This window comes from Amblyraja radiata, chromosome 3 (assembly GCF_010909765.2).
Source record: "Amblyraja radiata isolate CabotCenter1 chromosome 3, sAmbRad1.1.pri, whole genome shotgun sequence".
Classification (NCBI taxonomy): Eukaryota; Metazoa; Chordata; class Chondrichthyes; order Rajiformes; family Rajidae; genus Amblyraja; species Amblyraja radiata.
In genome coordinates this window covers 111,402,535-111,415,744 of record NC_045958.1, presented here as the reverse complement: position 1 = coordinate 111,415,744, position 13,210 = coordinate 111,402,535, and the positions used below count along the sequence as shown (strand labels likewise).

Below are 13,210 nucleotides of genomic sequence, written 5' to 3'. Positions count from 1 at the left end.
TTCAACAACTTTTGCTGACATTTTCTCCAACTTTGCTTTCATATTTTTGGATCGCCCCATCCCCCCTCCCCTCCCCAACACTCCCCCTCCCCCCCAACCCTTTCCCTCCCCCCAACACCCCCTCCCCCCCAACCCTCCCCCCCCCCCCAACCCTCCCTACTCCCCCCCACCTCCCCCTCCCCCTCTCCCCCTCTCCCTTCACAGACCAGTTTCAAGCCTTCACAACCCAATTTAAGGGCCCAGCCTGAGTTTGGGAAACAGCAATTTAGTCAAACGACTGTCGGGGGTTCCAGGTCCTTGATGAGGTGGAATTTCTTTAGTCAGAGGGTGGTGAATCTGTGGAATTCATTGCTACCGAAGGCTGTGGAGGCCAAGTTAATAGGTATTTTTAAGGCAGAGATAGATAGATTCTCGATTAGTACGAATGTCAGGGGTTATGGGGAGAAGGCAGGAGAATGGGGTTAGGAGGGAGAGATAGATCAGCCACAGATTGAATGACAGAGTAGACTTGACAGGACGAATGGTCTAATTCTGCTCCTGTCACTTAGGAACATGACTGGGCTGTTGCTTTTCTTTGGTCTGCATATGTTGTGGTGTTAAAAAATAATTAAAATAGTTTAAATGCAACTGAAGTTAACATTTAATTAAAAAAAAAGCTGGGTATGTTTTCGAAAACATTTTTAATCTAGCTTCCACTAAAAAGAATAAATACCTTTCAATAACAGAAACAAAAAGCGGAGAAGGCAGGAGAACGGGACTGAGAGGGAAAGATAGTCGTAGTGATAGAGCATGGAAACAAGCCCTTCGACCCAACATGCCCACACCGGCCAACATGTCCCATCTACACCAGTCCCACCTGCCACATGTCTCTCTAAACCTATCCTATCAATGTCAGATCAGCCATGATTGAATGGCAGAGTAGACACGATGGGCCGAATGGCCTCCGATAACTTGTGAAAAACTGCAGATAGAGTCCTAGAATCATACAGTGTGGAAACTGGCTCTTCAGCCCTACTTTCTCATGCTGACCAACATGCCCCATCCAAAATAAATGCAGAAATGCTGCAAAATACTCAATACAATACAATACAATATTTATTCCATGTCATTTGAACCTCAGTGAGGCTCAAACGAAACTCTGTTTCCACAGCCATACAAACAAAACACTTCCTACAAGACACACAAACAATTCAATTAACACAAACATCCATCACAGTGAATCTTTGCCATGCAGTGGGTCTCTGACAAATGATATATTAATTGCTTCCCTGTGGACAGATGCAGCCTAACCTGCTGAGTGTTTGTCGCATGATCACTTTTCCAATAACTAAATTGGAATGATTAAAAGTATCCCAAATCAGCATGTTATTTTAAACTGGAAAAAAAAAAAAAGACACAAAATGCTGGAGTGACTCAGCGGGTCAGGCAGCATCTCTGGAGAAAAAGGACGGGTGACTTTTCAGGTCGGAACCCTTCTTCAGAAGAAGGGTCTGAAAAAGAGTCCCAACCCGAAACGTCACCCATTCCTTTTTCTCCAGAGATGCTGCCTGACCCACTGAGTCACTCCAGCATTTTTTGTCCATCTTCAGTATAAAACAGCATCAGCGATTCCTTTTTAAGGTACAAAACGTAGACTGCACATAAATTACAATGCTGCAGAACAGTAAAAGATTTTAACAAAGGGGCTGTGCAAGAAAGATAAAACACGAGAATTAGAGTGAAAGAAACAGGTGGAGCAGCGGTAGAGTTGCTGCCTTGTAGAGCCGGAGACCCGGGTTCGATCCCAACTACGGGTGAGATCTGTATGGAGTTTGTATGTTCTCCCCGTGACCTGCGTGGGTTTTCTGCAGTTTCCTCTGACACTCCAAAGGCACGCGGGTTTGTAGGTTAATTGGCTTGGTATAATTGTAAAATGTCCCTATTTGTGTGTAGGATAGTGTTGGTGTGCGGGGATCGCTGGTCGGCGCGGTCTCAGTGGTCCGAAGGGCCTATTTCCGAGCTGTATCGCCAAACTAAACTAACCAAAGCACTGTGGTTATGGAGCCTTATGCCCCTGTCCCACTTAGGAAACCTGAACGGAAACCTCTGGAGACTTTGCGCCCCACCCAAGGTTTCCGTGCGGTTTCCGGAGGTTTTTGTCAGTCTCCCTACCTGCTTCCACTACGTGCAACCTCCGGCAACCACCTGCAACCTCCGGTAACCGCACGGAAACCTTGGGTGAGGTGCAAAGTCTCCAGAGGTTTCCGTTCAGGTTTCCTAAGTAGGACAGGGGCATAAGAGCTCTACATCTATACATAGAGTTACATGTTGAATGATCAGGGGTCGGTGTTGGCTCCCTTACCTGTGTTTCCACCTCCTTGATGTTGAAGAAAGGAGGTTCACCCCTGGACAGAACAATCTGATTCATGGCACACCTCGACATCTGCCCTGGTATGTAGAAATTCAACGGAAAGGGAATTCTCGAAGCAAACCATGGACGCGTCAGATTGCAGTAATTCTCGATGTCCACCCAGAAAGCATGCAGCTGCACAGAATTGTCATTAAACAACATATAAATTAGTTAGCTAGTGAGCGAATCTAGTTTATTGTCACATGCACGTGTACAGTGAAAAGCTTTTGTCAGAGTCATAGAGTGATACAGTGTGGAAACTAACCCTTCAGCCCAGCTTAACCCGCCAACCAACATGTCCCATCTACACTAGTCCCACCTGCCTGCATTTGGCCCATATCCCTCGAACAGATTTTTACCAAAGCTGGGCGAAGTTTCTCCTCAATCAGTGCAATGAATGCCAGCGTGTCCGCTCCCTGTGTAGCTGTCAGTTCGTAGTCAGCGTTGTACTTCTGTCAAATGAAACAAAAACAACACACTTTCAATTAGCCGTAGAGTCATAGTCACACACAGTGTGGGAACAGGCCCTTCGGCCCAACCTGCCCACACCCCACTAGTCCCACCTGCCTGCGTTTGGCCTATAACCCTCCAAACATGTCCAATCCATGCACCTGTCCAAATGTCTCTTAAACATTGCAATAGTCCCTGCCACAAGTACCTCCAGAGGACAGGTTTAAGGTAAAGGGGGAAACATTTAATAGGGATAGAAACATGGAAAATAGGTGCAGGAGTAGGCCATTCGGCCCTTCGAGCCAGCACCACCATTCAATATGATCATGGCTGATCACCCAATATCAGTACCCCGTTCCTGCTTTCTCCCTATATCCCTTGATTCCATTAGTCCTACAAGCTAAATCTAACTCTCTTGAATACATCCAGTGAATCGGCCTCCACTGCCTTCTGTGGCAGAGAATTCCACAGATTCACAACTCTCTGGCTGAAAAGGTTTTTCCTCATTTCAATCCTAAATGACCTACCCCTTATTCTTAAACTGTGACCCCTGATTCTGGACATGCCCAACATGGGGAACATGTTTCCTGCATCAAACCTGTCTAATCCCTTTTGAATGTTGTATGTTTCTATTAGATCCCCTCTCATCCTTCTAAATTCCAGTGAATTTAAGCCCAGTCGACCCATTCTTTCACCATATGCCAGTCCCGCCATCCCGCGAATTAACCTGGTGAACCTACGCTGCACTATATCAATAGCAAGAATGTCCTTACTTAAATTAGGAGACTAAAACTGCACGCTGAATCTGTGGAGTAACTTTGTCACACAAAGGGTAGTTGGGTGTATGGAACAAGATCCCAGACGCGTTAGTTGAGAGAGACAATTCCAACATCTATGAAATAATTAGGTTAAGTGGGATATAGGCCAAAGGCAGGCAGGTGGGACCAGTGCAGATGGGACATGTTGGTCGGTGTGGGCAAGATGGGCCAAAGTGCATGTTACCACACTGTATGACTATAACTCAATTAATACATGAATGGGTCACTACCACATTGTACATGGAACATAAAACTATACAGCATAGCATCAGGCCCGTCGGCCCACAATGTCTGCTCCAAACATGATGCCAAGATAAACTAATCTCATCTGCTGGCACGTGATCCATATCCCTCCATATCTTTGTGTTGACCCAAAAGCCTCCTAAAATGCCACCGCGTATCTGCCTCCTCCACCACCACCTCTGGCAGCACCTTCCAGGCATCCAACACCCTCTGTGTAAAACACTGCCCCGCACACCTATATAAATGTTGCACCTCCTGATCTTAATGCTGTGCCTGCTAGTCTTTGACATTTCCACCCTAGGGAATAGTTCACAGAATGTCAGCGTCACAGTATCAACAAGAGCCACACTTCAGAAGTACATTTTAGTTTAGTTTTAGAGACACAGAGAGGAAGCAGGCTCTTCGGCCCACCGAGTCCGCACCGACCAGTGATCCCCGCGCATTCACACCACCCTACACACACTAGGGACAATTCACAAATTATACCAAGCCAATGAACCTACAAACCTGCACGTCTTTGGAGTGTGGGAGGAAACCGAAACACCTGGAGAAAAACTCACGCAGGTCACGGGGAGAACGTACAAACTCCGCACCGGTGGTCAGGATCGAACCCGGGTCTCTGGCGCTGTGAGGCAGCAACTCTACCGCTGCGCCACCGTGCCGCCCAGCATTCTGACATTCAATTATGAAAAATACTATACAAATGTGAACTAAAGCCGCACATTACTACAGGTAAACTTGAATAACGCTGCAATCTGCCCTAAACATTCAAGTGGAATCCAATTAGCTACGCTATGACTATTATACGTCTCCACTGACATTTAATTAAACTGTCACAACAAACTTACCTGTTTTCGTAGAAAATTCAGAATACTATCAGGTTGCACAAAGTTCTTATTATCATAAATCAATACTGGAATATCACCTAAAGAAGGGAAATGAACAGCATTATAAAGCATTCTTCACTATTTATAACATACTAAGGCAGAGAGACAAAAAAAGTGCTGGAGTAACTCAGCGGCTCAGGCAGCATTTCTGGAAAAAAGGGCGGGTGATGTTTCAGGCAGGAACAATTCTTCAGGACTCTTCGTCACCAGTCCTTTTTCTCCAGAGATGCTGCCTGTCCCGCTGAGTTACTCCAGCACTTTGTGTCTATCTTCAGTATAAACCAGCATCTGCAGTTTCTTTATACGAATACTGTGGCAGCATTACTGAGATCGCAGGATATTTAGCCTTAGTTATACCAGTTAAACAACATCCGCATATTTGAAACAGGGCAATTGGCTTACACTTCGAGAGAGAGTTATAGACATAGAAAATCGGTGCAGGAGTAGGCCATCCGGCCCTTCGAGCCTGCACCGCCATTCAATATGATCATGGCTGATCATCCAACTCAGTATCCCATCCCTGCCTTCTCTCCATACCCCCTGATCCCTTTGGCCACAAGGGCCACATCTAACTCCCTCTAAAATAAAGCCAATGAACTGGCCTCAACTACCTTCTGTGGCAGAGAATTCCACAGATTCACCACTCTGTGTAAAAAATGATTTTCTCATCTCGGTCCTAAAAGACTTCCCTCTTATCCTTAAATTGTGACCCCTAGCTCTGGACTTCCCCAACATCGGGAATAATCTTCCAGCATCTAGCCTGTCCAACCGCTTAAGAATTTTGTTAGTTTCAATAAGATCCCCCCTCAATCTTCTAAATTCTAGCGTGTACAAGTCTATCCAGTCTTTCTTCATATGAAAGTCCTGCCATCCCAGGAATCAGTCTGGTGAACCTTCTCTGTACTCCCTCTATGGCAAGAATGTCTTTCCTCAGATTAGGAGACCAAAACTGTACGCAATACTCCAGGTGTGGTCTCACTAAGACCCTGTACAACTGCAGTAGAACCTCCCTGCACTTATACTCAAATCCTTTTGCTATGAATGCTAACATACCATTTGCTTTCTTCACATATTTAGCTCTTAGGGCTAAGGGAATAAAGGGATATGGGGAGAAAGCAGGAACTGGGGTACTGATTTTGGGTGATCAGCCATGATCATATTGAATGGCTCGAAGGGCCGAATGGCCTACTCCTGCACCTATTTTCCATGTAAACCCACACGTCTTTGGGCTGTGGGAGGAAACCCGCGAGGTCACAGGGAGAACGAGCAAACTCCACACAGACAGCAGCCGAGGTCAGGATCGAACCCGGGTCTCAGGCACTGTGTGGGGAGCAACTCATATCCGATGCGCCACTGTGCTGCCAGCTTGCGCTCCATTTTTCTCCCACATCCCAAAGATGTGCGGCCTTGCAGGTAAATTGGCTTCTGTAAATCGTGCCTAGAGTGTCGGGATTGGATGAGAAAGTAGGACAACATAGAACTAGTGTGAACTCGTGAACGATGGTCGGCGTGGACTCGGTGAGCCTAAGAGCATGTTTCCATGCTGTATCTCTAAACTAATCCTTTCTTATTCATAGATTTCCGCCATCCCCCTCAGCAAACCTGCAACCTTGGTTATTGAGAATAGCAGCAAATGTATCGTTCAGTTAACGGATTCAGTAACGCACAGTGTATGGGACTCCCTTGGGACCTGACCCGTAATCTTATGCAGGTTGAAACTGGTCTTGATCCCTCTCTGAGGATTGAATAAGGCATAAGCAGAACCAAATGTGCATTTTTCCCACTGTTACCTTTTTGTTGCAAGCCTGGATTTTCTGAATGGTGTTATTTTAACTTATGTCATAATGGACTTATACATAACAGAAACTCAATGTATGGAACCTAACCTCACAGAAGTCTTTGTCTATTATACATACCATACATTTTTTTTTGCCAAAAATTGAAGCACAATTCTTCACTCAATTCCACAATTCATGTCTAACTCAGAGAGAGTTAGATTTAGCTCTTTGGGCTAATGGAATCAAGGGATACGGGGAGAAAGCAGGAACGGGGTACTGATTTAGGACGATCAGCCATGATCATATTGAATGGCGGTGCTGGCTTGAAGGGCCGAACGGCCTAACCTTGCACCTATGTTCAATGTGCACCTATGCTTCACCATGGGATAGGTTAGGACCAGAAGGCACAGCCTCAGAATAAAAGGACGTACCTTTAGAAAGATGAGGAGGAATTACTTTAGTCAGAGGGTGGTGAATCTGTGGAATTCTGTGGAGGCCAAATCATTGCGTATTTTTAAAGAGGAAATTGACAGATTCTTGATTAGTAAGGGTGTCATAAGTTCTAGGAGCAGAATTAAGTCATTCGGCCCATCAAGTCTACTCCGCCATTCAATCGGGCCTGATCAATCTTTCCCTCTCAACCTCATTCTCCTGCTAAAGATCAACGATTATGGGGAGAAGGCAGGAGAATGGGGCTGAGAGGGAAAGATAGATCAGCCACGATTGAATGGTGGAGTAGACTCGAAGGGCTGAATGGCCTAATTCTGCTCCTATGACTTATGAACAATTCAAAAGACCGAATAAGTACAACTTAAAATGCAATTTTCCATTGGATACGTTATCATATATGACTTCTGTAACCCTAATATACCGGGCATGTATGTCAGGTTACACAATTGGAAGACCTCCAAGGATGAGAGGGCATCTTATTGAACATTTAAGATTATTAAGGGTTTGGACACGTTAGAGGCAGGAAACATGTTCCCGATGTTGGAGGAGTCCAGAACCTGGGGTCACAGTTTAAGAATAAGGGGTGAAGCCATTTAGAACAGAGATGAGGAAACACTTTTTCACACAGAGAGTTGTGAGTCTGTGGAATTCTCTGCCTCAGAGGACGGTGGAGGCCGATTCTCTAGATACTTTCAAGAGAGAGCTAGATAGAGCTCTTGAAGATAGCGGAGTCTGGGGATAAGGGGAGAAGGCAGGAACGGGGTCCTGATTGTGGATGATCAGCCACGATCACATTGAATGGTGATGCTTTGAATTCCACAGACTCACAACTCTCTGTGTGAAAAAGTGTTTCCTCGTCTCCGTTCTAAATGGCTTACTCCTTATTCTTAAACTGTGGCCCCTGGTTCTGGACTCCCCCAACATCGGGAACATGTTTCCTGCCTCTAGCGTGTCCAAACCCTTAACAATCTTATATTTCAATGAGATACCCTCTCATCCTTCTAAACTCCAGAGTGTACAAGCCCAGCTGCTCCATTCACTCAGCATATAACAGTCCCGCCATCCCGGGAATTAACCTTGTGAACCTACGCTGTATTCCCTCAATAGCAAGAATGCCCTTCCTCAAATTAGGGGACCAAAACTGCACACAATACACCAGGGTACACAAAAATGCTGGAGAAACTCAGCGGGTGCAGCAGCATCTATGGAGCGAAGGAAATAGGTAACGTTCGGGCCGAAACCCTTCTTCAAACCCTTCTTCTTCTAGCAGTCTGAAGAAGGGTTTTGGCCCGAAACGTTACCTATTTCCTTCGCTCCATAGATGCTGCTGCACCCGCTGAGTTTCTCCAGCATTTTTGTGTACCTTCGATTTTCCAGCATCTGCAGTTCCTTCTTGAACACAATACTCCAGGTGTGGCCTCACTAGGGCCCTGTACAACTGCAATCCGAATCTGGATTCGGATTCTGGAACCAAAAGTGGTGGAAAATCAGTGGTGGACCTGCAATACTAGTAGTTTGAAGATTTACTGCAATATAAATAAGTTTAAAATGCTACCTGTGGGTGATTTCCAGGGATTATTAATGAAGTGCACATTCAGTGGAGCCCGTGAAAATTTGGCATATGCCTGCAGTGAAGAGAGAAAGGATATTATGCACAGTCATTTCAAAGTCTTTAAATAGATACTGCTCATGGTCAAAAGGTTTTACTTTGCAGCAAGACGAGTAACATTTCTATTTATTTCCTTTGCATCCCCTGCCATTTACAAGCTGTAACTTTTTAAACACAGAATAAAGAGATTTCTATCTTGTCCCTAACATTAGCTCCAGCATTGCATCCCCCCTCTATCTCCGTCTGAGTAAACCAGCGAGATTGACATTCATTGAGGAAAGCTGCTGTAATGGACCTCCTGCATTTTATAAAGTTCCCAGTTCACAATTGTCTAGTGTAAATATAGCACAGGTGAGATGGGCAAAGTTTAAAGTTTCTAAAGAGAGTTAGATAAAGCTCTTAAAGATAGCGGAGTCAGGGGATCTGGGGAGAAGGCAGGAACGGGGTACTGGTTGTGGATGATCAGCCATGATCACAGTGAATGGCGGTGCTGGCTCGAAGGGCCAAATGGCCTACTCCTGCACCTATTGTCTATTGAGATGGAAGGTGAGAGGGAGAAGATTTAATAGGATCCTCAGGGGCAACTTTTCACACAGGTGGGTGTATGGAACGAGCTGCCAGAGGAGGTAGTTGAGGCAGGTACATGGATTGGACAGGTACATGGATTGGACAGGTTCAGAGGGATATGGGTAGATATATATAACATATAAACACGATACAATACAATAGAACTTTATTTTATCCCAGGAGGGAAATTGGTCTGCCAATAGTCACTAAACACAAAAAGATACATGAAATATTAAATTAAGGTGATGAATGGAAAATCCAGGATTGGGGATGTGCAAAGATTTGGGAGGGGGGGGAGTCAGTCTACCCATAACAGAAGGGGGAGGGGTTGTGCAGTTTGATAGCCACAGGGAAGAAGGATCTCCTGTGGCGTTCTGTGCTGCGTCTTGGTGAAACCAGTCTGTTGCTGAAGGTGCTCCTCAGGTTGACCAGTGTGTCACGGAGGGGGTGAGCTGTATTGTCCAGGATGTTCCGCAGTTTGTGGAGCATCCTCCCCTCCAAGACCAACCTCACCATGAACCCAACTCCACCCCCAGGACGGAGCCAGCCTTCCTGATGAGCTTAAGATAGACACAAAGAGCTGGAGTAACTCAGCGGGGCAGGCAGCATCTCTGGAGAGAAGGAATGGGTGACGTTTTGGGTCGAGACCCTTCTTCAGACTGATAACAGGGGAAGTGGGAAGTACATAGATAAGGAAGTGTAAGGTGTGAAAACAGGACAATGGGAATGGAGGAAAATATAGAATAGGTCATTGTTAACTGGGAGAAGGTAACAACAAAGCAGAGATAAAATGTAGTCAGACACAGTAAGACTGGTGCGAGAACTGGGAAGGGGGAGGGGATGGAGAGAGAGGGAAAGCAAGAGCTATTTGAAGTTGGATAAGTCAATGTTCATACCACTGGGGTGTAAGTAGCCCAAGCAAAATATGAGGTGGCAGGCTGTTCCTCCAATTTGCATTGGGCCTCACTCAGACATAGAAACATAGAAAATAGGTGCAGGAGTAGGCCATTCGGCCCTTCAAGCCTGCACCGCCATTCAATATGATCATGGCTGATCATCCAACTCAGTATCCTGTACCTGCCTTCTCTCCATACCCCCTGATCCCTTTAGCCACAAGGGCCACATCTAACTCCCTCTTAAATATAGCCAATGAACTGGCCTCAACTACCTTCTGTAGCAGAGAATTCCACAGATTCACCACTCTCTGTGTGAAAAAAGTTTTCCTCATCTCGGTCCTAAAAGATTTCCCCCTTATCCTTAAACTGTGACCCCTTTTTCTGGACTTCCCCAACATCGGGAACAATCTTCCTGCATCTAGCCTGTCCAACCCCTTAAGAATTTTGTACGTTTCTATAAGATCCCCCCTCAATCTTCTAAATTCTAGCGAGTACAAACCGAGTCTATCCAGTCTTTCTTCATATGAAAGTCCTGACATCCCCGGAATCAGTCTGGTGAACCTTCTCTGTACTCCCTCTATGGCAAGAATGTCTTTCCTCAGATTAGGAGACCAAGACTGTACGCAATACTCCAGGTGTGGTCTCACCAAGACCCTGTACAACTGCAGTAGAACCTCCCTGCTCCTATACTCAATCCTTTTGCTATGAATGCTAACATACCATTCGCCTTCTTCACTGCCTGCTGCACCTGCATGCCTACTTTTAATGACTGGTGTACCATGACACCCAGGTCTCGTTGCATCTCCCCCTTTCCTAATCGGCCACCATTCAGATAATAATCTACTTTCCTGTTTTTGCTACCAAAGTGGATAACCTCACATTTATGACAATGGAGGAGGCCCAGGACAGGAAGGTCAGATTGGGAATGGGAGGGGGAGATAAAGTGCTGAGCAACCGGGAGATCAGGTAGGACTGAGCGGGGATGTTCAGCGAAACGATCGCCGAGCCTGTGCTTGGTCTCGCCGATATACAGGTGTCCACAACTGGAACAGTGGATTAATATCGCTGGGGTGGAAACTGCCCAAGCGAAATATGCGTGGCTGTTACTCAAGTTACATGAGGTGCTCAACACTTTAACTCCCCCTCCCAATCCCACACTGACCTTTCTGTCCTGGGCCTCCTCCACTGTCAGAATGAGGTTAAATGCAAATTGGAGGAACAGCATCTTATTTTTCGCTTGGGCAGCTTACAACCCAGCGGTATCAATCCGCTGTTCCCCCAACTAACAATGATCTATTCTACATTTCCCTTGATCTTCATTCCCTTTGCCCTGTTTTCAAACCTTTCAAAACTTCCTTTTCTATGTACCTCCCACTCCTGACTCTCAGTCTGAAGAAGGGTCTCGACCCGAAACGTCACCCATTCCTTATCTCCAGAGATGCTGCCTGTCCTGCTGACTTACTCCAGCAATTACCTTTGATTTAAACCAGCATCTGCAGTTCCTTCCTACACATCCTATATATATATATGTGTATATATGTGTACACACACAGATATATATGTACACACACGTATATATATACACACACACACACACAAATATACACAGATATATACACACACATATACACAGATATATATATATATGTGTGTGTATATATATATATATATATATATATATATATATATATATATATGTGTGTGTATATATATATATATCTGTGTATATGTGTGTGTATATATAATCTGTGTATATTTGTGTGTGTGTATATATATATATATGTGTGTGTACATATATATATGTATATATACACACACACAGATATACACACATGTACGCAGATATATACACACATATATACATGCACACAGATATATATATACACACACATATAGAGATATATACACACACACATATACAGATATATATATACACACACACATATATATATACACACACACATATACACAGATATATATCCACACTCATACACACATATATATACACACACACAGAACAGAGATCTATATACACACACTTAGTTACATATATACACACACACATATACACACATACACACGCACACATATACACACGCACATATACACAGATATACACCCACATATACGCATATATATATATACACACACATATATACACAGATATAAATACACACACATATATACATATATATCCACACATATACATACACACATATACACAGATATATAAACACACACATAGATAAAAGCACATACCCACACACGCAGATATATCGTATACACAGATATATAATATATACACACATGGATATATATATATATATACGCAGATATACACATACATTTTATTTACTATTGGTAGAAAGAGTTCAAGCCTGACTTGCAAAAGAGTTTCCAATGCAGCGCAGAAATGATTTCTTAGCTCCCATTCCCTTCTTTAATAATATTCCCAGTGACACTGACATTGTGAGCATTTCCTCATGAACTCCCTTCCTCCCTCCCTCGCTCCCGGGCCGGCCTGACCTTGAGTGGCGGGTCAGGCGCCTTTGGGCTGTAATATAACACATGCCATTCACCAAGCAGGAGCCTGATCACAGCCACGCGTTATTATTTCGCTGCTTTGCTAATATTTGCATTTGTATTTCCTCTGCCTCTCTAAGCGACAGCAACACACAACATGCAACTCCAGGACCCTCTTGTACCACCAATGCACGAAAGCCAAGCTGTGCGGGTTGTGTTTGTTTACCAGCACGATGAGAGAGTCGGTGTGGACAGAGGGCAGCCCCCAGTCTCCTCCCCAGCACATCAGCTCCATGGAAGACGCCATGTCTTCACTCTGTCTGAGCCGGAACCACTAGCACCGTCTGTCACCAGCTGCTCATGCACGCAGCCTGAATGAACCCAGCAAAGCAGAGCCTGATACGCAATGCAGTGCTTCCAACTCTCTCTCAGTCACCCACTCTCTCCCTCCCTCCCTTTCTCCCTCTTCCTCTCTCCCCCCTCCCTCTCTCCCCCTCCCCTCCCTCTCTCTCTCCACACTCTCTCTCTCCTTCCCTCTCTCTCCCCTCTCTCCCCTTTCTCTCTCTCTCTCCCCACTCTCTCCTTCCCTCTCTCCTTTCT

The 13,210-nt window shown here is 45.1% G+C and overlaps 1 protein-coding gene across 1 annotated transcript in view; it reads right to left on the bottom strand.

The window, feature by feature from the left end:
* mtx3 (metaxin 3) overlaps positions 1-12,957 on the bottom strand; it is a 30,946-nt gene extending 17,989 nt beyond the window's left edge. Inside the window, exons 1-5 of the mRNA XM_033018588.1 lie at positions 12,837-12,957; positions 8,571-8,640; positions 4,749-4,825; positions 2,749-2,841; positions 2,342-2,524 (exon numbers count right to left, since the gene is read on the bottom strand). Coding sequence (XP_032874479.1) covers positions 2,342-2,524; positions 2,749-2,841; positions 4,749-4,825; positions 8,571-8,640; positions 12,837-12,917 — 504 coding nt within the window. The 5' untranslated portion in view covers positions 12,918-12,957. The remainder of the gene's footprint in view (positions 1-2,341; positions 2,525-2,748; positions 2,842-4,748; positions 4,826-8,570; positions 8,641-12,836) is intronic.
* Positions 12,958-13,210: the final 253 nt, after the last annotated feature.